The 24739-nt window shown below is 37.6% G+C and overlaps 4 protein-coding genes, 1 long non-coding RNA gene and 1 pseudogene across 24 annotated transcripts; 3 read left to right on the top strand and 3 right to left on the bottom strand.

The window, feature by feature from the left end:
* On the top strand, positions 911-4388 carry LOC104760492. Of its 20 annotated transcripts, none has more exons than XR_002037226.1 (13): positions 911-1128; positions 1283-1378; positions 1457-1646; positions 1745-1784; positions 1863-1946; positions 2032-2281; positions 2374-2427; positions 2517-2648; positions 2737-2783; positions 2877-2934; positions 3030-3224; positions 3808-3999; positions 4135-4388. It is a non-coding gene; the product is annotated as an uncharacterized LOC104760492 (long non-coding RNA). The 20 variants fall into 20 exon arrangements; XR_002037222.1 differs by having other exon boundaries at positions 2032-2142; positions 2240-2281; positions 2374-2648; XR_002037229.1 differs by having other exon boundaries at positions 2032-2142.
* Positions 5660-7410, bottom strand: LOC104760548 (annotated as a pseudogene).
* On the bottom strand, positions 7360-9501 carry LOC104760537 (R3H domain-containing protein 4). Its single transcript, XM_010483478.2, has 7 exons — positions 9206-9501; positions 8934-9004; positions 8608-8716; positions 8395-8477; positions 8098-8256; positions 7896-7997; positions 7360-7786 (listed from the first exon to the last, which is right to left on the bottom strand). The coding sequence occupies exons 1-7, from the start codon at positions 9261-9263 to the stop codon at positions 7631-7633; spliced, it is 738 nt and encodes a 245-aa protein (XP_010481780.1). The 5' UTR covers positions 9264-9501; the 3' UTR covers positions 7360-7630.
* On the bottom strand, positions 9630-12685 carry LOC104778540 (TVP38/TMEM64 family membrane protein slr0305; the record flags this gene model as incomplete). Its single annotated transcript, XM_010502997.2, has 9 exons — positions 9630-9982; positions 10111-10141; positions 10651-10743; positions 11053-11169; positions 11328-11414; positions 11607-11705; positions 11832-11886; positions 12023-12084; positions 12440-12685. Coding segments are annotated over 9 exons (978 nt in total), but the record flags the coding sequence as incomplete, so codon positions are not given.
* Positions 13676-17045, top strand: LOC104760558 (putative DUF21 domain-containing protein At1g03270). The gene is made up of 13 exons (XM_010483499.1): positions 13676-14014; positions 14141-14217; positions 14292-14375; positions 14472-14585; positions 14865-14948; positions 15113-15184; positions 15349-15416; positions 15582-15669; positions 15758-15831; positions 15933-16305; positions 16468-16514; positions 16610-16670; positions 16765-17045. Exons 1-13 carry the CDS (start codon positions 13774-13776, stop codon positions 16882-16884), a joined length of 1503 nt encoding a protein of 500 aa, XP_010481801.1. The 5' UTR covers positions 13676-13773; the 3' UTR covers positions 16885-17045.
* Positions 18073-22227, top strand: LOC104760564 (general transcription factor IIE subunit 1-like). Its single transcript, XM_010483510.1, has 11 exons — positions 18073-18181; positions 18422-18520; positions 18651-18773; positions 19005-19125; positions 19509-19622; positions 19737-19846; positions 19946-20129; positions 20696-20890; positions 21069-21296; positions 21402-21597; positions 21762-22227. Exons 2-11 carry the CDS (start codon positions 18468-18470, stop codon positions 21854-21856), a joined length of 1419 nt encoding a protein of 472 aa, XP_010481812.1. The 5' UTR covers positions 18073-18181; positions 18422-18467; the 3' UTR covers positions 21857-22227.

The following is a 24739-nucleotide window of genomic DNA, read 5'->3' on the forward strand; positions in this document are numbered from 1 at the left end:
CCCCCCCCCCTAGATCAGATACATTACTAGAAAACAAGTTGCGGGGGGTTGTTGTTCTTCACTTCTTCTTGACAACTTTTGGAATAAACAAGGTAATTTTACAACGGGCGTCGTCAATTCAATATGTAGTGAAAGCCCATCTACATACGAGAAAGACCCATGGTAAAAAGCCCATGATGATCTAATTTCGGCGATATAGAGAAAATCTGCATTTGTTTTTTTTTATGATACAAAAAAAAACCTCAACCTAGAGAATCGTTTGCGTTTTAAGAACTCTAATTAATATAACTTCATTCAAAAACCTCTTTGATCACTGTGGCATTGAGTCAGGAGTCAACGAAGCCTAAACAGATGACGTCATCACTAACAAAACCTAATAGTTTCCTTTTTTTTTTAAGTTTGACTGATTTTTTTTTTCATTTGGTTTTATATTATAACTAAACATTCTGTTGAATATAAAAAGGTGAAAACATAGAAATCACCTAAACTAAGTCCAAATAAGAGAAACATAAGATGATAAATTACATATTTAGACTTAAGCCGACAGATAACACAACTTCGAAAACTAGAATGTAAAAATAGAAACAAAAGCCAAAACCTAAAGTAAAAGTTTACAAAAGGATTGAGAGAAGGATCAAAACTCTAAAACTGCTCTATTAAAACTGACTTAAATCCACTAAGTTTTCTCAAAGAACGTGTAAGAGTCTGAGAGTACGTAGAAGACTCGAAGTACTAAGATAGTACCCAGAAGACCTGTAAGCCACTGACTGATTTTCTATATATATATATATATATATTTTTTTTTTTTTAAGAAAACAACATATTACTGTCTGATGATACAAAAGTAAAATTTCCTTTTTGTTCTTATAACGTCTATATTCTTAATTTCCTTTGTTTTTTAGGGGAACACAACAAGAAGAACAAACAATGCAACATAAAACCCCATCTCCGTCCGTTGTTTATAAAAATCATCCCATCTCTCTCTCTCTCTCAGAAGAAATCAGTACTCTCCTTCTCTCTCTCTCTCGAACAAAAACAAAAAAACAAAAACAATGAGAAGAATGAAAGAACAGAATTAGGGTTTATGATTCGATGACCCAAACAACTAATTAAACAACGATGTCAATGGTAAGTACAGGTTTGAAAATTCTAGGGTTTTCACTTAGGGGTTTCGTTTACTTGGGCTCTCTCTCTCTCTCTATTAGATTTTACAAATTTAGCATTCTTCTTCTTCTTCTTCTTCTTCTTCTTCTTCTTCTTCTTCTTATTCTCTCTTTTGCAGGTCGCGGAGATGCTTCCAAGAATCAACAACTGATTCATTCTATAGTGTGATTGATAGGTGTTTAATTGACTCATTCAGTAGAATACGTCAACACAAGTGAGTTTTTTTTTTCTTCTTCGTATTCTGATTTCAATCCCAATTTTGTAGCAATTTGATTTTCAGTTCCTGTTGCAGGAGGAGAACACTTTTCACCGTCTCCAATGTCTGTCAACGAGAATGCTCATTAAATTAAGTCACGAATTCGGATTTTGATCTATGTATTTGGTTTTTGTTTCGTCTTCTTGCTCCTTATGCTTCAATTTTCCATACTTCCAAGGATGATGAGGATGGTGGTGACCCAAGAGTGTCTTCTCTTTCTTTTGGGGTGAGACTTGTTTCTCTTCACTTTATTTTCTTTAAATCTCTCTTTGTTGTTGTTGTTGTTGTTATGTTTGCTTAGTAACGAGTTTTGTCTAATTTTAGGTTTTTAACAAGAAGAGCCAAGAATCAGTATACCTGGAAGGTTTTTTCTTCGTTTGCTCTGTATTCTGATTTCAATCCCTAATTTTGTAGCAATTTTGATTTCGGTATTCTCTCACAGGAAGTGTTCCTGTTGCAGGAGGAGGAGGAGGGGGTTAGGGTTAAGGACCCTTTCCACCATCCCCTTGTCAATGAGATTGTTTAAGTAAGTAAGTGAATATTATTAATTTGGTTTATCTAGTTTGTTTGTCTTCATGCTCCTCCTAATGGTTTTCTCATTTAAATTTCAGACTTGAAAATTGATTATGGTTTCTTCTAATTCTATATGTGGAGGTCAGAGAGATGGATTGAAGAATGAACGAGAAGAATGATGACCCGAACAGCATCAACATCAATCAATGGTAATCCCCTTCTTTGTAAGTTCAATTCCTGTTAAGTTTTGTTTTTCATTGATTAAAAAACGTACATCACTGTCTCTTCTCATGATCGTTATCCGAGGAGGAGGAGGACTTGATTTCAGGACCAAGTACAAGCTTAAAAGTTACTGGGTTTTTCTTAAAAAAACTTTTCACTTTTGCTCTTTATATATAACTACAATTTAACGATAGTTCTTTTGCTAATTCCATGTGCAGATCGGTGGAGATGGTTTGAAGAATGAATGACGTTTCAGACCTTGGGGATCTAGAGTTTATTTTCTGGTTTTCTCATTAAGGTTGTTGTTTGATTCAAACTTGAAAGCTAACGTTGGTTTTCATCTAATTATATATATGTGCAGATCAGAGATAGTATGAAGGATGAAGAAGACTCTGACGGCTTAAGGTTTTATTTCAATCATCAACACAATCCATACAAAGAAAGTCGTCTTCAGTGATCCTAATGGAAGTTATAGGATACGCTGAATTCTGAGGTTTGTGTTCCTTGCTCTTAGAACAAGTTGATATTGATAAAATTTGGTTCACTTCACTTCTTCTGATTCTTGGATGGCTTTTTTGCAGTTATTGTACTTGGGCTCCCATCAGCTGCTTCATGGCAAGATGTGAAGGTCTGATTGACAAATACTGTTTTGCTGCAACTTTTTGATTTCTACTCCCTAGTCTTGTTTTTGTCTTTTTGATAGAAAATCCATTTCTTTCAGGATCAAATGCGGAAAGCTGGTGATGTGTGCTTTGCTGAGGTCACTCGAGACTGTGATTGTAAGTTAATTTTCACTTAATCATGCATACTTTCTTAGCAATATATGTGCTTTGCGGAAAGCTGGTGATGTGTGCTTTGCGGAATTTCTCTTTAGAGCTGTTCGTGCAAATCTCCTCAACGCTACCACCGGTAACAACGTACCCAGTACCGAGATCCTTCCCGAATCAGCCACCAGCCTCACCCGGCTTGTGTTGGAAGATTTAGAGTAGGAGACAAAGTATTCTGACTTCATTTGTTGGAATTTCCACCACACTATGAGTAGTTTTGAATTTATATCATCAGCTTTGCTGTAAGAATCTCTTGTTGGAGCAGTTCTTTCTTCACTTATTGACTGATCATTGCGTTTTGGTTTTCTTATACAATAAACCTTAATTTCTTATGTTGATGATGGTTACATTTGTACAATGTGGTGTGATTCTTTTACTAGTATCTTGCCAACTCTATAATTTAGGTTGCCTGTTTCCACTCTTATGTTGCATGTCGTCTCAAACTTAGGTTTTAAGTAGCTTCTTTAGGTGGCATGAGTTTAGCTCTTGAAACACTATCTGTTTTTCTCTGTATACGTCTCAACTGTCAATAGAACATTTTGTACGAAGTCTCATTGGCTATAAAACATCAGCCCGCGATAACTTCATACACTTTCTTTCTTTCCATGATACTTAGCTTCTTAACTAGTTTGTTCAATCGTAGTGAGCTTACTAACAAGTAGGATTTTTTTTCGGACTTTGAAAACTGGTCATTGATGGTTGATGTTGTGTAATTGTGTCTTGTATTGATTCTATTCTTCTATGCATGGCTTTTTAAGACACTCGATTGTAACGTAATTATCCCTGGTTGATGGGTTTTCTCTTTGATTATATGACTCATTGCAGATGTAGATGTTAGTATGAATACTCAGCTCAAGGCCGTGAAACTAACTCTGAAAGGGAAAAACCCCCGGTTACATTAAGTGTTATGGGAAATAACATTCGGTATTATGTTCTTCCGGACGGACACTTTAAATCTCGAGACTTTGTTGGTTGAAGACACACCAAGAATCAAGCCTAAAAAACCAACTGCTGGTGGTAATAAAACACATTTCTTTCTCAGCTTCATCCTTTCTCAAACCATGATAAGTTTTAAGCATCTGTATTCTTCTGGTTTCTCGGGGTTGATTCTCACATTCATCTCTTTCCCTTATAAATGAATGGGTATCACAGGGATGTCGACAGGTCTAGGGCGGGGTCGTGGACGTGGATCCCAAGTTTTTTTAGTCCTTGTTATGACAATAGACTAATAGAGGATTGTGTGTTGTTTATGAGGCCAATCTCCTGAAGTATGAACCGAGCAAACAAAATTAAGATTTCAAACCGGGTTCAGATTTATAATACTAAACCGACTGGGAACATGTGCAAAAGTACAAACAATTTTTGGTTTAGATAAAACACAGGAAATAAACAAAATTAAGATTCTAAACCGGGTTCAGATTTACAAAACTAAACCAATAGGGAACACTACATGTAAGTACAAACAATTTTTTGGTTCAGATAAAACCAGAGTGTGCCAAGAAATTCCGATGCCATAGGCGAAAAATGTGATTTATAAAAGTTCACAGTTCTAAAAAGCGCTATTTAAACGGTATAGTGTATTGTTGTTAATAAAACAAAATATAATTTTGGTAATGATAAAAAGTTAAGATAAATATAAATGTAGAATCTAATATATAAATAATTAATAAAATTGGACAAAGATGAGTAACAAAGAAAAAGTTGAGAAGTGAATAATAAAATATAATGACATAGAAAAAAATTACCGATACAAATTGACTTATTATCTTATTTGTGGACATGTTAGATTCATTGTATGTAGTGATTTGTTACACTACTTTCTTTTATTATTGGAATTAACCTTCTAATTTTTTTTTTTTCAATTTTTCAATGATGTATATCATAACTGATTTTTCAAATTTTTACAAAGTGTGATGTCGTAGACTGAGTGTTTCTATAAGAAATAAACATTCCAAACCGAGTTTAGATTTACAATACTAAACCGATAGGGAACAATACATGTACAAAAAGTACAAACAATTTTTTGGTTCAAATAAAACATAAAACAGAGACAATAAACAGAATTAATATTCTCAACCGGGTTCAAATCTAAACAGATTGAGAATTTTTACAAAAAAAGTAACAAACAATTTTTGGTCAGATACTAAAAGAGTAATTAACCAACGATCAACAGACTCCCTCTTTCAAAGTCGAACTCCAAGCAGTTTTGCAAGCAGATAATGGAAGAAAAACGCCGCGGGAGATGTCACCACCAACGTCTAGAGATCGGAAGAAGAGCGCTGCCAGAGATGTCAACACCTACGTCTTTTTTTTTTGTTTTTAATCTTTCTTTCTTTTTTGCTACACCTTCGTGTGATTTGATGAAACAGAGGGGGAACCAATGTAAGGTTTTCATTTGTTGGATTTCTTGATAGGTACTACTTAGCTTGTTGAGCAAGTCTTTAGTGTTTGACTATTGACTTATCATTTTGCTTATCTGTTATTGTGTCAATGTTGAGTCCTGAAAATGCTCATTTTTTCTCATCAAAGAGAGAGAGAGTACGTAGTATCAAAGTGCAAGATTCTGTGAAAGAGTTTTGTTCAGTTTTGGTGGTTTACTGACTTACTGTACTTTCTGTCTTTCTCCATTCAAAAGCATAACTAATATCAAAATAAATAATAAAATAAAGAAAAAGCCTGGGAGGAAATAAAAAAGCCTTAAATGTACAAAAGTAACAAAATATATAAAAAAAACATCTTGCATTGAGGAAAGATTCTTAGTGAATTTTTGGAAAACACGAAAATCATACTGTTAAAAAAAAAGATATCAAAGATGGTCTACTTCAAAGACAACAAACCTCAGTGTATGGAGTTAACCACATTTGATGATTGTGTGTGTACTTAAAAAGAAAAGATACTGATTCATTTATTTTTAGCCAAATTCAAACTAAAACGCAACCTTCCATTACAGTGATTGCTTTGCCTCTCAGCAGAACCCTCTGCTTCTCTTTGTCCAGATGAACCTTCACAGTTCCGCCTCTGCTTGAAGCCTAAACACAATTTTAAAATTTCCAAATCTTTCTTCAGGAACTAAGATCAATAGTGGTCTCAAAAGCCTGTGCAAAGAGAGAGAGAGAGAACCTGGTAGGCCAAGAAATCACACTTGTTCATCTTGAGGTTCCAGTAATGTGCTAAGGCACAATGCGCACTTCCAGTAACAGGGTCCTTTTTAAGTAAAAGAAAAAGCAAAAAGAGCTGCTAGGTCATGTTTTCTTTTGCTGCTTCGATCACTCGCTCTTAAAAGTCTAAAGACTGTATGGGTATAATTACCTCATTGACCCCTAATCTGGGGGCAAAGTAGCGGCTACAGAAATCAAATGTAGAACCTGGAGAAGCAGCGGCAGTCACCATCATTCCTTCACAAGGGCATTTCGATATCTCATCTAGTCTTGGCTGCAAGTCAACGACTGACTCCCATGATGAAAGCACAAGCTGCAAATAATCCAAAAGAAAGATGATTTGGTTCAATGGCGCCAGCCGTAGCAAGAATGGAAAAAAAAAATTGGAAACAGATGCTGTGAATATTACGAGGATGTCTTTCTCTGTGGCTTTAACATCAACAATGGTAGCACCATTCATGGCTTTGGAGAACAAAGAGAGATCATCATCAACGTAGTTGACTTGGAAAGTTGGGACAACAGGGAAATCCAATTCGATGGAGAAGGTTGGTGGTGATTCCTCTTCATCATCATCATTTTTGAGCTGTTTAGTAGCTGTTAGAATCCCTGATCTTGTGGCGAACTCAACTGTTTCCGAACCAATCAAACCAGTTGAGAAGAGAACATGAGCAGATGCTAACGTTGCATGACCACACAGATCCACCTGCAACAACCACAAAAGAGAGAGAGAGTCTCAAGATCTACCAATGGTGTCAATTCAAAGTTAACTCTCAAACAAAAACAAAAAAAAAAGTCAACCGAACAATCTGAAAGCAAAAAGAAACTGTAGCATCGAGCGATTAAAGTAGCGGACCTCAGCGACTGGAGTAAACCACACCGAGTTCAACATCTCCGAGACTTGTTTCCTTACTCCCATCACCACCGTCTCCGGCGATGCTTTCCCTCCGAGACTGAAGCCACGCGTCGTCTCTCTCGTTACCGTCGTCAAGAAAGCATACAGCAGCTGGGTTCCCTTTGAAGGCGGATTCAGCGAATGCATCAACGATAAAGTACTTGACTCTCTTTTTCTCGGCCGCCATTTTTGTTGTTTGACTGTTAGGTTGAAGTCACCAAAAATAGGAATTAGAGAGATAGAGATGAGATAAGGAAGAAATAAGATAGAGATAAGGGATAAAGACCTATGCGGCCAGATGATATTAAGTTGATTAATAGAAAATCATAAGATAAGGAAATCCTACAGTGGACCTCCTCTATAAATACAAGCTTACAGAATACAGTACAAATTGAGAGAATACAATACAAGCTTACAGAATACCACACCAGGTAGGGGAAGTAGCAAAGCCAGAGAGAGAGAGAGAGAGAGAGAGAGAGAGAGAGAGAGAGAGAGAGAGAGTCTTTTCGATATTTTTGCTGCATACAGAGCCTTTTCAAATTGAGGCCTATGCAGCTTTTCTTTTATTCATATAAAATTACAGAGTTACAAAGGCGTGTTACCAAGCTCCTTCCTTTGACATCCTAAGGAAATGGGCAAGGCTGATGCTCGGTTTCTCGCCTGAATTCCCGATATTTTTCCATTTGATGCTTGTTGTCTTCATTGCTATCCTTCCTATTTGTTCTGTTGCAGTTGTTGATACCAAATTATGGTACTGCTCCAAAGAAAAAGAGTTAGTTTGTTTCAGTTGTTACTCTCTACATCTTTATCCCACATTTTAACAGAACATATGTAGCTCAAAAATATGTCGTGGCTCATCATACCTCACAAACCCCGTGCAAAAGCAATCTATGGAATGGGTCTTGAACCTTGAGATCAAGGACATCTCCTTCACCACCTTCCTCGATGAAATGACTTAGACAGTTCTGTAGAAAATAACAATTAACAATTCTGAAGTCTAGAGAGCAAAAGGTCTAAAGTTTCATGTACGGCTTAAATTGTCATCTCTGATGAATCTATATATACCTCATATCCCTCGATTAGTTCTGGTAAAAAGCTACGTCGAAGAGCATCTCTTGTCCTACAGTCTATTCTTCGCCAAGCATTCAAGACAGCGGTTTTATCAGCATCCATATGACCTCTCTGCCTCACGGATGACCGATTCAAGGAATCCATGATATTGGCCTGACAAAAACACAGATTTTAGCTATATAATTAAGTCTTATACCAAGTATGTATAACAAGTCATATTATTTTCAGATCATTTATTACAATAACTTCTACTTCTTCTGAGACTCAGACCCAAAAGACAGCTAAATTTACCTCCTTGTCCATGTCTATGCTTCTAAATTTGTCCCATTCTCCAACATTAGTCAAAGAAAAGGCAGAGGGTGGCACATCATCACCTGTTGAGAGCATACGTAGAGTCAGTGAAATCTAACACGGAACGGATTAAGAAAACATGGCTAATCCTAAGTACATGAGAAATAAATACAGGAAGAGTAGTAAACTTTTGATGGAATGTAACATTATTACCCCACGGTGGTGGAGCAAACAAGCCTCTGATTTCTTGGGCATCCAAACGAGGAACAAGTTCCATCAGAATACGATCATTTAACCACCTCCAAGATCGCCGGTTGCTAACCTGCATTATCAATAAAAACTCATCTTGATCTCTTTTCTCATATAACCAACCAATCTTTGAATGAAGAATGCAGAACAATCACATATCTCAAGTACTGCATTAATAAGAGAATACCAAAATGATAACAGGATGAAAAACAAATGGCTGTACAACACAATGGACAACATTTCCCAGCAAATTGAATGAGAGAATCAAAAGAATGGAGGATGACACTCACTTGTCCTGTGAGGCTCTCAAGGGCCTCAATTTTCTTCTCAAGCGAGAGGCCACGAGAAGCAGAAGTATCTCCTGCACGTAAACCCCCTAAGCAATTCATTCCCAAGAAACAAATAAAAAAAACAATTCCCTATATAAATCAGAAACCCTAATTCCCTCAATACAGAAAGTTTTCGAATTTAAAGGAAATGGTACCAAAACACGGGCCTATCTCACTCACCGATTATCCCATTCCATCTGCTTAGAAAAAAGTTGAGCACTTTTGAATTTTACCTCTATGGGGATCAATAAGAAGGCTCTCATCTCGCCGCATGACATTGGTAGCCGCCATGATTCAACAAATTGGGGATATATGAGGAACTCGGCTAATTTGAACTGAAAAAAAAAAAACGAGCCACGAGACGCTTCTCTTTCAAAGGAAGACTCTTTCTCTTTCACGACAGGATTCGAAGGTGTAATTGCGGTTACGCGACAAGGCAAGCCACCACGAGAATGAACGGAGACGAAGGAAGCAAACGATTTGTGAATTCCAAGATTTTCAGACGCAAATACGTATCAAATCAATTCAGAGCCATGGAATATGCCGGAATTTTGATATTTCAAACCCGACCCGACCCGACAAGGACTGGACTAAAATTAATTTCGGTTTAACTAGTATACCACCGGTTTCTTACAAAACTCCAGTAAATAAAATAAATTAACCAAGTGAAGGAAGAAAAAACGGATTAAACGGTAATTAATTTGGTAATATGAATCTCTCTCTATATATGATGATGCTATACAAAAACGTATCTAGCATTCTCCTCCGTAAAAAAAAATTCGTGAAATTTACAAACTCGAGAGGTTTCTTCTGGTCTTTTTCCTATTCAAGTGTATTGGATGGGTCGATTCTGATAACGAGAGACTCCTGTTGTAGATCCGGTGGTGGTTCTGCGATGGGGAGCACAGAAGCGTCGTCATTCTTCTTCCCATCTAAATCAATGCCATTATCAGCCAATGCTTTGTCCAAGGATGACTTCGCCACTCTTGTTATGCATATTATCAGGATTACTGCACCCACATCATTCAAAATCCACACACACAAAAAAAAAACGGGTTACTTATCCACTGGCCTAAACACAGACCACACAGAGTGTCATTCCAATGTTAACAACGAAGTGATAACAGAACAGACTTACCAGCTAGAGCAGCGCAAACCATCATAATTACCTGCATCCACAAGTGACCATGCCGAAGGAGGAGCAATTAGATTAATAGTGCAAGGGGACAGATATAGTTCAACGCAATAAAACCGCAGCTATTAATTCATCATATACATGCAGATGCAACACTATCGCAATGTTAATCCTTACATATAGGAGGATGCTTCGGCTTTTGTTAAGAAATCATCATCCTCAGCATATTTTAGCAAAATTCTCAACATTTCAGATCCCAGAAAGGCATATAATACTATGGAAAATAAGCAACTCCACATTATAATGTGGGATAGACACCAAGATGTTTTCAACAAATCTCATAAGATAAGACCTAATTTAAACTGCATTTCGGACAAGCTGTTATTTTTCTTACAATAAGAACTTTACCCCTAGTGTTCTCAATATAAATCACAAGTAACCATGCACTACAGCAGAGACGCACAGGAATATCTTCACGCAAGCTGATCTACGACAATTTCCAATCTAGTAGTCAATTGGAAGTAAAAATGAGCGAAAACTTACCCAACGAAATACTGACACCTCATGCCATCCATGTGTAATATCAGAAAGATCTTTAAGAGTAGTTCCAACATAAACTAGCGCAAACGTAATGGGCTGTTACATCAAAACAGTTCAGAATATTAGGTACTACTGTTACGGATAATATTAGCAATCAGCACTTTTACATGGATGCTAATTTAAAAACAAGTTCAAGTTGTTTTCTCAGTTTCTCCCCTTTAGTGTCAATCTATGAATTGTGTATATACCAACACTCCATTTGAATGAGCCAAAACCACAATTACTGATCCCCAAGAATATACTAGTTCTTGGGTGTAAAACAAAGATCTAAGCGATTGGCTCTTCTTCCACCACTATCAAAGTATAAAGGCAACATACAAACGAATTTTAAAGAAATGTCAGTACCATCATTCCCAACCAAGTGGCCAGCATGTATTCCCCTAAGCGAACAGGGGTTACAGATAGGAGGTAATTCAACATATTGAAGGGCAGTATGGGGACAACGCGTAGCAGCAAGACTATCTGTAAAGTAAGAAAATACCAACATGTAGTTAGTAGTCAATCAATTACATGTAGACAGAACTTTGAGGTCCTTTTCCATACTGTTGGTCCCAGCTCTAACTTCTAGGAAGAAAAACGAACTGTCAATTAATCGAGAGACTGCTACTAGATTGTCATACCTTGAAGCCAGATTTCTGAATTGCGACGGAAACAGCTTGAAACTTAGGGTAATGCTTTATCTTTGAGGTGACATAAGATCTACCAATCTGCATGATACCAGAAAAACAAAAGATAAATCATTAGCAACAGTGAGATAGCCAAGAATGTCACACTTGGTTAAATTGCCTGGTTGTGAAGATGCACAAAAACAGGAATCAGTCACTTCTGTAGTTAGTTAGAACAAGCAACACCATTGCAAACGAATTTATACTAAAACACACCATATCAAACAGCCATACCGTTCTACCAAGCAGAAACGCCGCTGTTGCACCTAATGTAGCTCCAAGAGAGTCGGCTACAAATCCTACTGGAAGGCCAAAAAGATAACCACCACCTAGCTGCAGAGAGAAAATTAAGAACAGGGATTAAAATTCCTAGTATTTTACCTTGTAATGAAAAATTATGAACAAACATCTTCGAAAAGCACTCTAGATGTCACTACATAGTTATAAATGCACACATACCGTGAGTACAGAAGCAGGAACCGCTACAATTGTGAGAGGAATATAAGCCAAAGCCCTGCAAATTTCAAGGATGTAGAAAAGGCTTACCAAAAGATTATATAAGGGCACCAGGAAACAATAGCAAAATAAACCAATATAAGTGTGGTAGAAACTAGAGTATGAAACCAAAACAAGCATGGAACAAAACTTACAATGCAAGTGGACCAAAAGGTCCAAGATCTTCCTTAATCCATAACAAGAAGTCCTTCAATTTCTGCAGAAAGGGAACATAACAATGATTCTAAATCACATACAAATTACCATTCGCCTGATCTATTACCAAGTCTAGCAAATTTCTTGATTAATTTCATAAGCAAATCAAAGACCTCTCACTTAGCTAAAACTACTGATCTTCACAAAAAGTGAATAATATAGTGTCGAAGTGTACACAATATAGCTACCGAGTACACAATATCGCTACCGAGCAACACTATTTCCAAACAGAGATATAGTGATCTAGCGAGTTCCAGCAGTACTCCGCTCTGTAAATATCCAAGCATAGAAGATACTATCGTTGCTAACATTATCACTAAAGCTACCAATACAAATGAGAGGGAGAGAGAAATTGCCTGTTCGACAGGGAGAAAAGTGAAGGCGGTGATAATAACAACAAGGAGGAGCAGAGAGATTGCGATTCGAAAAGTGGATGGAGAGAATGATATCGCCGCCACATACAAGGATCTGAGCCGACGGCGCCACCAAGGGCTCGAATGATCATCCTCTGCACCGTCGTAGCCATATTGACCTCCATTAATACAAGCTCCTGGCTTCAGCCACGGCCTCGCCCTTAGGCCCTCCACTTTCGCCAGATTTTTTGTTTACCTCACTAAAACGAAATCGTGCTTCTTCTCGCCGCTTTAGACTTCGCCGACGATTCCGGAGATATGCTTTAGCAGACGCGTCGCCTCTCTCTCCTGCGATTGGGAAAATGAAACATGCGATTGAGAGAGAGAGAGAGAGGGGTGTCGCGGAAATGGATAGAGAGAGATTGCAGAGATGGAGAAGCTTGTGCTTCAATTCTTCGATTTCACTGTTCTTCGATCTTGAGATTTTCTGTTGCGTCTCTCTCGTTCCGCTTTCACTGTAAAAAGAAAAAAAAATCTTTTTTTTTTCCGCGTAAACTCTTTTTGGGCCATTAATTGTCCAAATAATTGAGCTAATAGTTGGGCCCTTAAGGCCCATACAAAGCAAATCAAAAATTTACTAAGATATTAGTACTGGTTTACACACTTAAATAAAATAAAAACCATCTAGGATTACAGTAATTATTTATCTCATTCACGTTGACCATAAGTGATCTTTAGTGTTACAACTTGCGTTGGGCAGGATAAAATAGTGTAGCTTTTCAAGATTTGATCTTTTGGGTTCTCTCGTTTTAGTTTAGGAAAAAACAAAATTAGGAATGTAATATTATTATTCGAATTTGTTTTCTCTTTTGTCGATAAAACGATAGCTTTTGTCACTTGTAAATATTTTTTCCTAACGGTAAAAAAATACATTCGATAATCTCGAGAATGAGGTAATTAAGATGTATCTTTCTCGAGCGTTAAAACCGGTTAATAAGAACGATAGCTCGCTCGCTCACTCGGTACTTCATAATTATCACGTGTCGCAAGAAAGAAGTATCAAAAAAGGAAAAATAAAATAACACATGACTAAAAAAAAATACTAGTATTTGAGAACGGAAAAAAGGAAAAAAAACGCATGTTGGATGCTGACGTGTCAAGTGGTCCATGTATCCCCGTATCAAAAAGCCCTTTTCATCGTCTTCACACTCTTCTTCACAACCAAAACCTTACCTTTCACATCACATCACAACACAACACAACACGCTCTCTCTCTCTCTAGCTAGCTCCGTCGCTGTTTTTTGTCTCTCTTCAAGCGACCTAATCGAAGCGTGGCAATGGTTGTTCTGAGCACTTTGGCGTTGGTGAGAGCCGCTTACTCGCTGAACAGTTTCGTCTTTGAAGCGGAAGACATCCGATTCGGTTCGCCGTGGTGGTTCGTAGTCGTCGGTGTGGCGTGTTTCCTCGTTCTCTTCGCTGGGATAATGTCGGGACTCACGCTTGGGCTAATGTCCCTTGGTCTCGTTGAGCTTGAGATTCTCCAGCAGAGTGGTTCCTCCGCCGAGAAAAAACAGGCCGGTACGGCTCTATAATATTTGTTTTCCCCCTTGATCAGAACTGCCGATATCTATGTAATTATTTGATCTGTCGTTAGCACAAAGTTACATACTTGACTTACTAGCTAATTAATTATGCCATTGGCAGCTGCTATTTTGCCTGTGGTTAAGAAGCAGCACCAACTTCTTGTGACTCTACTTCTATGCAATGCAGCTGCCATGGAGGTAATTTGTTACCCCTGATTTACAACGATACATTGCACCTCAGAATTAAGTGAATTTTACCTTTTTAATTTCAGGCTCTTCCTATATGCCTGGATAAGATATTCCACCCTTTCGTGGCTGTTTTACTTTCAGTTACTTTTGTTCTTGCTTTTGGAGAGGTAACTTTCTTTACATATCGATCGTCTTGGTATATCAGTTAGTGATATATTCTCTACTTTCCAATCATCTGATTGTAATTAGAAATTTCTTACTAGATAATTCCGCAAGCTATATGCTCCAGATACGGCCTTGCTGTTGGCGCTAATTTTTTGTGGCTGGTTCGCATTTTGATGATTGTCTGCTATCCCATTGCTTACCCTATCGGAAAGGTGATATTTTCGTTATCAGTTAACCTTAGTGTTTCCTTTTTGTTTGACTAGTTTGCTACAATAATCAATTAAGTTATGTTAACAACTTACAACTATGGAACAATGGGAGATTTGTTGTAAAATCTAGCAATGTCTTTTAAGAAGTGGTGGTACTTGTTACAGCTAACTGCATTGATTGTATCATCAACACAAGTTGATACATTTATTTATTATGTCAGAGTGGTATGCAGCTGTAGTATGTTTGTTTACTTACTTTTATCAACGTTTTATATGCCTCAGGTTCTTGATGCTGTTATTGGGCATAATGACACACTATTTAGGCGAGCTCAGCTGAAAGCCCTTGTCTCAATTCACAGCCAGGAGGTACTTTCTCTTTTTGATTAAACTAGACAAATCCAAAACAGGAAAGGACAGATATATGACGCTCTAACCTTGTCTGTTTTGTGAAGTAGTTAATTAAGTTACTTGATTTTCATAAGTATTTCTGTTTCCAGCTCTTATTGACATGCTATTTCTCTCCAACGTAGGCTGGTAAGGGAGGTGAACTGACACACGAGGAAACAATGATTATAAGCGGAGCCTTGGATTTGAGCCAGAAGGTATGTATCTGAATTAGCGCCTACTTTATCTGAAACCAGTTATGTTGTGTTTGAAGTGATTTGCTTATTATGCCTCATTGATCCAGATTTAGACTCTTCACCTCCATGAAAATTTGTTACTTCCAATGATCTAATTCATGTGCTTTCATGTACTGGAAGTTCAGACTGCTGAGGAAGCAATGACGCCAATTGAATCAACATTTTCGCTAGATGTAAATACAAAGTTAGACTGGTGAGTTAAGGTTAGAGTTGACCTTTTTTCAAAGATTTGATTTCTCCATCTGTCTTGTTAATTGCTATACAGAGTAGTAGAGTGTAAGTTGTAGTCCTTGGTATATCTGCTTAGTAATAGCGCATGGTGGTTTGATATCGTGAGTTTTCCACCTTGTGAATTTAGGGAAACAGTTGGAAAAATACTTTCGCGAGGTCATAGCCGAATCCCGGTCTACTTGGGGAATCCGAAAAATATCATTGGGCTTCTATTGGTAATCCTGTCAAACTTTTGCATTGCTTCATCGTACTGAACCCTATTAGGTTTACTTATTTCTCTATGTATCTGCCGCTGTTTACTAGGTTAAGAGTCTTCTCACTGTACGAGCTGAGACAGAGGCACCTGTAAGTTCGGTTTCCATCAGGAAGATCCCAAGGTATCTTTTCTTCCCTGAGCTTGGCTTGACCTACTCATCATATATTCATATGTTTCCATATGAAAATAAGTATAAAGTATTGCCATGCATTGCCTCTCCAGGGTTCCATCAGACATGCCATTGTACGATATCCTCAATGAATTTCAAAAGGGAAGCAGTCACATGGCTGCAGTTGTCAAAGTTAAAGACAAAGATAAAAAGAACAACATGCAGTTGCTGAGTAATGTCGAAACACCTAAAGAATATATGAAGTTTTACCAGAGTAGTAATCTAACGACTCCTTTGCTGAAGCATGAATCCCATGATGTTGTTGTTGATGTTGATAATGTACCAAAGCATGTGAAAAACAGGGGAAGAAATTTCCAACAGAACGGTATTGTGACAAGAGACTTGCCGTGTTTGTTGGAAGATAACGAGGATGCAGAAGTGATTGGCATCATCACCTTAGAGGATGTCTTTGAAGAACTTCTACAAGTATGATTTTATACTTTAAAAAAAAAATATTTTTCCTTCTGTGATTTGGTCCTCTGCGCGTGTTAATCATCACTGTTACTTCGAAAATCTCTCTGTTACACATATTTTTCCGTATGCGTTTAACTTAAGAAGCTTTCCTTTGGTGATTAACTGAAAATGCAGGCAGAAATCGTAGATGAAACTGATGTTTACATTGACGTACATAAAAGGTATTGTTGTGGTATTACTTCTGAGTCACTTCCTCTATTACTTACAAAAGGTTCACTACAAAGCAAAAATGCATCATATTTTGCCATAATTTCAGGATACGTGTGGCGGCGGCTGCAGCAGCTGCTGTATCATCCATAACACGTTCTTCACCAGCGGTAAGCAAGCAACATTTGTGATCAAATCATCGGAATCTTAGTGAATCAAAATTGAAAACTTATGGGGGATTAACGACCCTTGTGTGTGGCATAGGAGGTTCAAAGCAAGGTAGGACAAACCGTGAAGAAAAAGCTTGTTGGGAGAGAAGCTCGCAGTACAAAAAATTACACAACAAAAGTCACGGAGACTCTTTTCGCGGAATCAGATAGATAGTGTTTAGCTTCTATTGCTAATTTAAGGTTGAAGGTTCAACGTCATGTCTCTTAGGACTTACTTTGTTGTATGTTGTGTGTGTCAATACGAAGTTGGAATAAGAAAAGTAAAGAGTTTTGTATCTTTCTAAATCAATAGAATGGTACATACCGGTTTGATCAGCTTTAACGGAATGAAGTTATGGCCACTTAAGTTAAAGTATGGTGACAAACAATTGACAAAGTAAAGGGTCCTAAATAAATTGACACGTCGTTTAAGCAATGCATATGAGTAATCCATTCTCTGATAATATGTTTACTTCTTTATTGGATTGCTGATTTGAGTTTATCTTTTAATCGACCAAGATCTTTGTGTTATACAGTCAATGATTTTAAGAAATTAATTGAAGTTTATGTTATTAAGCAAACATTTTTCAGAAAAAAAAAAATCCTAAGAACAAATCCAGGAGTATGTAAGACTTGGACAATAAGCAGCATACTCAGCTCTCATCACAACTGGCTTTTGGCGAGACTGTGGTTTTCGCCTTCTTCAACATACTCATTGATTGCATGACACAAAATCTTGACAACATATTCCTACTAAAATTTTGGCGAGACTGTAGTTGGAATATGTTGTCAAATAAGCAGCATACTCAGCTCTCATCAAGATTTTTGCCTTCTTCAACATAAAATAAAATAAATCTATTAAAACCAACAAATCGACGGAAATAATTATAAATCAACAAAAAATAAAAAATAACAGTATCAAAATATCCACAAATAAATGAAGAAAACAAATATAAGTCACTATTTTAGATAAAAGACAATAAAAAGTAAATTTAGTTGACGAAAACTATTTTGTCTAAATCACTCTTTTAGTTCAAAGCAAGGTAGGATAGGACAATGATTCATTTTAGTTGTGGATTAGATTGATGATTTTGTGAATCTTGTGTAAAATTATAATTGAAATTAAGTCAATATTTTCAGTAAGAAAAATAAAAAAAATCTGTGTAATTTAATTTAACAAGTAAAATAAAAGCTAAAAATATTATTAATGAAAAATATCAAAAGACAAAGAGTTTAAATCTGATTATCTGGAAATCTATATTTTAAAATTAAAGTGAGGTTAATGCTGTAGTACATAAATGAACACAAACTAAAACAGTTAATAATAGTTTAAAAATTGAAGGATTAGACAAAAAAAAAAAAAAAAAAAAAANAAGAGTGAGTTCAACGCTATTTGACAATTCGTTGTCGTACTCTCTCGCTCTCTCTCTGCGCCGTATTATCTCCCTCATTCTCGACGAACATTGCCGGCGGTAAGCTTCGTCCATCTCCCTCTTCTAGTGATCTTAAAAGTACAGAGAGATTTAATTAACCTAGCTTAGTTGGGTTCTACTTGTTACTTGGAATTGAGTTGATCCCTCTGACGTATAAACCCTAATTTCGTGGTCCTTGTGAAGTTTTTTTTTCTTTTTCTCATCTCTCCTAAACTTTTATTAGTTACTTATTCGGCGATTGATCGATCTGTTCTAAGTTTATCCTCTGTATCAATGCAGATTTTGTAACAAACACGAAGCTAGTACTGGTTCTTCGGCTGGGTCCATGGATAAATCAGGCCCGGTACAGAAAACCGTTGTGATCCAGCCATTTGTCAAGTAACTCTCTTCTATCACATATATGTTCACACACTTTTTTTTTGTGTGTGTGTGTCTAAAATCCTCACATATATGTTCAAATAGTGCCATTACCAACTATATCCTATGTATGTTGCTTTACATTATTTAGGTTGGTGAGGCTTGTAGCGAGAGCTTTCTATGATGATTATACTACGAAAAGCGATAATCAGCAGAAATCTGCAAAGAGTGACAACCGAGGGATTGCCGCTGTGGTGCTTGATGCGCTGACCAGGTTTGTGTGCTTCTCTTCAATTTGTTTTTTTGTATCCAAGAGGCTGTTAGGTGTGTAACTGGCTCACATCTCCCTGTCACCTGGGGTTTAAGGATATTTGCTTGGATTAACCTTTTTAACTTGATCAGGGGTATGTTTAAGGTTGACATTGCTTAGATTTGGCTATTTAAACCCCGGTGTGTTTTCACAGACTTTTAATTTCTGGTATTTCTTTTGTTCTTTGTCTGCTAGGCGGCAATGGGTTAGAGAAGAAGACTTGGCAAAAGATTTGCAGTTGCACGCCAAGCAACTTCGAAAAATTATAAGACTCTTTGAAGAACAAAAATTGATTATGCGTGACCACCGGAAAGAGGTTTCTGCAGATACTATCTTCTTTCAGATTGTTTATCTAGTAGTCTTTTCTTTACACAACAAGCCTCAGCTTTCAACGCAACCACTCTTCCTAGTTGTAGGATAAGTAGCATATTGTCATAGAATATCTAGATTATAACACTGATTGAAAAACACGAGTGTGAGAAAAATGATTGATTGGCTACTTTTTTTTTCTTTTTTTTTTTGTGTGTGTTTCTTCTCTTGACCTGTAGGGTTGATATTCATGCATTCCTATTAAATTTGTTTCTCCCTTGTCGAACTTGTTCCACCACGTGTTCTATTTGGTTCGATTGTTTTGCTTGTCTTTAATCCCTTAACATTTCTTTCCTTTTCTACTTTATTGATTCACAATCTTTTCAATAGACTGCAAAGGGTGTAAAGATGTATAGTGCTGCAGTGGCTGCCACAAGTGATGGCCGAGCGGAGGACAAAGTTAAGCTCCACACCCACTCGTATTGTTGTCTCGATTATGCTCAGGTATGCTTCTTGTCCCCAAATTTTTATCATTCAGTTTGCTGTACTTTGTTAAAATTGTCTCTAATTAAACTTCCCCTGTACTTTGTTAAACTTGCACTTTTTCTTTTCTTACAGATATCTGATGTTGTTCGTTGTAAACTGCACCGGATGAAAAAAAAGCTCAAAGATGAGCTAGAAGATAAGAATACTGTTCAGGAGTATGGCTGTCCTAACTGCCAAAGGAAGTAAAGTCCATTACTCTTTATGTTCTTATAATCTATTTACATTTATGAGTGGTATTATGTTCACGAAAACTGAATAGTTTTTTTTTATTTCTGGTTTAGATATAATGCGCTGGATGCTCTGAGATTAATTTCCATGCTAGACGATTCTTTTCATTGTGAAAACTGCAATAGTGAACTTGTTGTCGAGTGTAACAAGCTAACTTCCGAAGAAGTAGTAGATGGAGATGATAATGGAAGGAGACGGCGCCGGGAAAAACTAAAAGATATGCTTCAGAAGTTAGAGGTCTGTCTTTATTGTTTTAGCGGTTCAGTTCAATTTTCTATAAAATTTTATAAAGCTTCAGTGAAGCGTTGCATCGTTCCATATTCATGATGACACCAGAATGATGATCTTGATTTAGAATTTTTATTTCGGGAGATCGGATCTTAAATTACCAATGCTTGAGAAATAAGGAGTCCATAGCTGTATTTTAATTAATGTCTCCTTGGGGGTTGGTGTTATGTTCATAATTACTTCTGATAAGAAAATGATAATATTTGCTTTTGCAACAATCTCTATATTCTATGTTAAGAATTGAGTATTGTTTCCCAGTGCAATCTTCTTTTCATCGTAACTCTTTTTTTGTTTTTAGAATAAAGGTCTGCACTTTTACTTTAGCCATGCTGGTATACTAGCTCATCTTCGACATCATCTCATATTTACTTTTAAGTTAACAGTTGAAATTTGTCTGTGTGATATACGGTTCTGTTTTTAGCGATTAGTTCTGCTTAAATCCTTGATTGTGTTTTCTCTTATTCTGGCGTTAGTTATGTTGTTTGTGAGTGACACAATTTGAGTATCAAGTGCAGGCTCAAATGAAACCTCTGGTGGATCAATTAGACAGAATAAAAGATCTACCTATTCCTGAATTTGGATCTTTTCTGGCATGGGAGGCTCGTGCAGCTATGGCTGCTCGCGCAAATGGTGATCTTAACCCTAATGATCCTTTGAGGTCACAGGGTGGGTATGGTTCAACACCAATGCCATTTCTCGGAGAGACAAAGGTGATCATTAGTTACACTTTTCAATGTTTATAAAAGTGTAATGTTATAATGCAAGATGAGGCAGTGGTATTGTAATGAAATTTTCACTTTGTTTCTTCAGCCAGTTAATGTTTATGCATCCCTGCATTTTTTCCTCTTTCATTGTGGTTAGTTGATTTCTAAAATCTTTCATGGTTAGGTTGAGGTTAACCTTGGCGACGGGAACGAGGATGTTAAATCTAAAGGTGGAGATTCCAGTCTGAAAGTCTTGCCTCCATGGATGATTAAGCAAGGAATGAATCTGACTGAGGAACAAAGAGGTGAAATGAGACAAGAAGCAAAGGTTGATGGTGGTGCAGGAGGAGCAGCTAAACTTTCTGATGACAAGAAATCGGCCGTTGGAAATGGCGATGAAAAGGATATAAAGGTGTGCTTTTGGGGACAAATTCTTTGTGCCTATTTAGATTTCCACAGTAGCATCTTTTGGATTGTGTTTCCACAATTCTGATACAGTATTTTCATTTTGCTTCAGGATGAATATCTCAAAGCTTACTACGCCGAGCTGCTGAAGCAGCAAGAGCTTGCTGCAAGGCTCAATCAACAAGAATCCGCTGGTGAATTAACTCCTGATATTCAATTGGGTACTACATCCCCAGGTCGCGAGGTTGGTAAGAAGTCCAAACGTGAAGAGGACGATGTTGAATGGGAAGAAGAGGCTCCTGTTGCAGGTCAGTATGAGTTTTAATACCTCATTTCCAATTAGCTTATTAGCTGATCATATGAAACGATGCATTAGCTAGTTATAAGGAACCTTGATAAGTTAAAGGCATGGTGTATAAAGTTTATGATATGCTTAATATGGTAACTTAACAATGTTACACACTTGGTGCAGCTAATGGAAACTACAAGGTGGACTTGAATGTGGAAGCAGAAGCCTCGGGTGGTGAAGAAGAAGAGGAAGATGATGTCGACTGGGAAGAAGGCTGACATCAACCATTGATCTCGACTGTGAATTCTCTCATGTACACACTATAAGAGTTAACTTTTTGGGAATCTCATCATCGACACCAAACTCCTCAATTTGCACTTCCCGAAGCAGACGAAAGATTGAGGCATCTCTGAAACAAATGTGGGTGGATTGAGATTCCATTTGGCAATGTTTTGTTTTATATTGGGGTTTCTCTTATAATATGTTCAAAAAGTGGTGATAGTTATGTAATTTAGATTACGGATAAGGTCTAGTGAAGTCATATAAGGAATCTTGTTGTTGTTTAAAGTCCTCATATCTCGGTGTTTTTATTTGAGTAAGAAAAATATTACGAAGAATAATTTTAGTAAAAATCGTATTGATTGTATTATACGTTATGATTTAGTTTAATAGTACTGGCAACAGTTCTATTGAATATCCGATCAGAAGATCAAGAAAACAGAAACAATTTTTGTTGTTTACTTAACAAGAGTATTTTTTAAAAAAAATCTTTTAAAATTTTCTGTAAATAGAGGGAATGGAGATGAGAGTGACAGAAGATATGAATAATACTCTCTTGATTGCCCCAGTCATGGGACATGAAATCAAACAAGCAGCTTTTAACATTAAAGGGGACAGTGCTTCTGGTGCAGATGGTTGGATTGGTGCATTCTTTCAACGATATTGGTCTACTGTTGGTCCGGACATTATCACGGAGGTACAAGAGTTCTTTAGCTCTGGTATGTTCCCGCAAGATTGGAATCATACTCAACTGTGTCTAATTCCTAAGAAGCCGAATGCCAACAGTATGTCTGACATGCGACCAATCAGTTTATGCTCTGTTCTTTACAAGATCGTCTCTAAAGTCCTGTGTACAAGCTTAAAAAGGTGCTTACCGGCTCTGGTCTTTGAAACTCAGGGTGCTTTTGTAGCAGGGCGTTTAATATCAGACAACATCTTGATTGCTCACGAGATTGTTCATGCTCTCCAGACTAATGCAAAGTTCAATGAGAGTTTTATTGCAATCAAGACTGATATGTCCAAGGCTTATGATAGAGTGGAGTGGGACTTTCTAGAGCATCTCTTCTGCAAGATGGGTTTTCATAGCCAATGGGTACAGTAGATCATGGTGTGCGTACGTTCTGGGACTTTCTCGGTTCTCATTAATGGCAGTGATTATGGTTTCATTAAACCGGGAAGAGGAATAAGACAAGGAGATCCCCTCTCTCCTTTTCTTTTCATTTTATGTGCTGAGGCCTGGTTCATGTTATGCAGAGAAGTCAGCTGCAAAATCGCTTAACAGGTTTCAGTTTTAATAACTCATGTCCTGTGGTGCAACATCTGTTATTTGCTGACGACAACCTACTCATTAGTCGAGCCACAAAGGAGGAGTGTGAGGAGATTATTCATTGCCTTCATCTGTATGGAAATGCGTCTGGTCAGTTAATTAATTTCTCTAAATCGGCTGTAACATTTGGGAAGAAAACAACGGAGGAGGTGAAATAAATGGTTAAGCAAACTTTAAATATATTTGAGGAAGGTGGCTCAGGTTCATATCTAGGACTCCCGGAATGCTTCAGTGGATCTAAGCAAGCTCTGTTGGGTTTTATTCGTGATAAACTGAAGAAACGGCTTCAAGGGTGGTTTGCTAAATCACTGTCTATGGGTGGTAAGGAGGTCCTTCTGAAGGCAGTGGCGATGGCACTCCCGGTTTATGCCATGTCTTGTTTTCGTTTGAGTAAGAACCTTTACAGGAAGCTTACTAGTGCTATGTGTGAATTCTGGTGGAGCAACTGTTAGGGGAAGCGCAAGATTGCTTGGGTGGCGTGGAAGAACATGTGCGAATCCAAGTCAGAAGGTGGACTAGGGTTTAAGGATCTTGGTGATTTTAATCAGGCACTGCTAGCCAAGCAAGCCTGGCGAATTTTGAATAANAAGAAGCGGCTTCAAGGGTGGTTTGCTAAATCACTGTCTATGGGTGGTAAGGAGGTCCTTCTGAAGGCAGTGGCGATGGCACTCCCGGTTTATGCCATGTCTTGTTTTCGTTTGAGTAAGAACCTTTACAGGAAGCTTACTAGTGCTATGTGTGAATTCTGGTGGAGCAACTGTTAGGGGAAGCGCAAGATTGCTTGGGTGGCGTGGAAGAACATGTGCGAATCCAAGTCAGAAGGTGGACTAGGGTTTAAGGATCTTGGTGATTTTAATCAGGCACTGCTAGCCAAGCAAGCCTGGCGAATTTTGAATAACCCGGAATCTTTGCTTGCAAGATTCTATAAAAGCCGGTACTTCCGTAAATCGTCGATCCTGGATTGTGGTAAAGGCTCAAGACCTTCGTATGCATGGAGGAGTATAATACATGGTCGTGAATTGCTCAAACAAGGATTATTGAAGACCATTGGTGATGGATGTGATACATTGGTTTGGTTGGACAAGTGGATTTTTGATAAGCATCCCGAGCTCCTTATAGGTTTCAAACGGTCTTTCAAGTTAATATAAGGGTGTCAGAACTTCGGGAGCCTGATCAGTCTCAATGGGATAGGGAGAAAGTTTAACATCTTTTCCCTCCGGCAGATGCCAGCCAAATCTTGGCAATGCCTCTAAAGGTTGGAAGTAGAGACCGCTATATCTGGACATATACCAAGTCTGGCTCTTATTATGTCAAGAGCGGGTATTGGTTGAAGCAAACATTGCCAGTCCTATATGAACCGGTGATGATGGTTTGGTTAAGCGAAATGAGCTTAAGGCGAATGTTTGGAAGGTAAAGACGACCCCAAAAATTAAATCCTTCTTGTGGCGAATGCTTTCAGGTGCTTTAGCTGTCACTGATCGACTAGCATCACGTGGATGTGGAGGAGAATTACGATGCCAAAGCTGTGGATTTCAGACATAAACAATATGCCATA

This window comes from Camelina sativa, chromosome 3 (assembly GCF_000633955.1).
Source record: "Camelina sativa cultivar DH55 chromosome 3, Cs, whole genome shotgun sequence".
Classification (NCBI taxonomy): domain Eukaryota; kingdom Viridiplantae; phylum Streptophyta; class Magnoliopsida; order Brassicales; family Brassicaceae; genus Camelina; species Camelina sativa.

Excerpts from the sequence above, each read along its gene's own strand:
- LOC104760564 (XM_010483510.1), top strand. The coding sequence starts at position 18,468 with ATGGATAAATCAGGCCCGGTACAGAAAACCGTTGTGATCCAGCCATTT. Across the intron at positions 18,521-18,650 it reads GTGATCCAGCCATTTGTCAA|GTTGGTGAGGCTTGTAGCGA; the intron begins GTAACTCTCTTC and ends TACATTATTTAG. Across the intron at positions 20,891-21,068 it reads CATTTCTCGGAGAGACAAAG|GTTGAGGTTAACCTTGGCGA; the intron begins GTGATCATTAGT and ends TTTCATGGTTAG.
- LOC104760558 (XM_010483499.1), top strand. The coding sequence starts at position 13,774 with ATGGTTGTTCTGAGCACTTTGGCGTTGGTGAGAGCCGCTTACTCGCTG. Across the intron at positions 14,015-14,140 it reads CGCCGAGAAAAAACAGGCCG|CTGCTATTTTGCCTGTGGTT; the intron begins GTACGGCTCTAT and ends TGCCATTGGCAG. Across the intron at positions 14,376-14,471 it reads TTGTTCTTGCTTTTGGAGAG|ATAATTCCGCAAGCTATATG; the intron begins GTAACTTTCTTT and ends ATTTCTTACTAG.
- LOC104760537 (XM_010483478.2), bottom strand. The coding sequence starts at position 9,263 with ATGGCGGCTACCAATGTCATGCGGCGAGATGAGAGCCTTCTTATTGAT. Across the intron at positions 9,005-9,205 it reads TCTTATTGATCCCCATAGAG|GAGATACTTCTGCTTCTCGT; the intron begins GTAAAATTCAAA and ends GTTTACGTGCAG. Across the intron at positions 7,787-7,895 it reads TTTTGCACGGGGTTTGTGAG|TACCATAATTTGGTATCAAC; the intron begins GTATGATGAGCC and ends TCTTTGGAGCAG.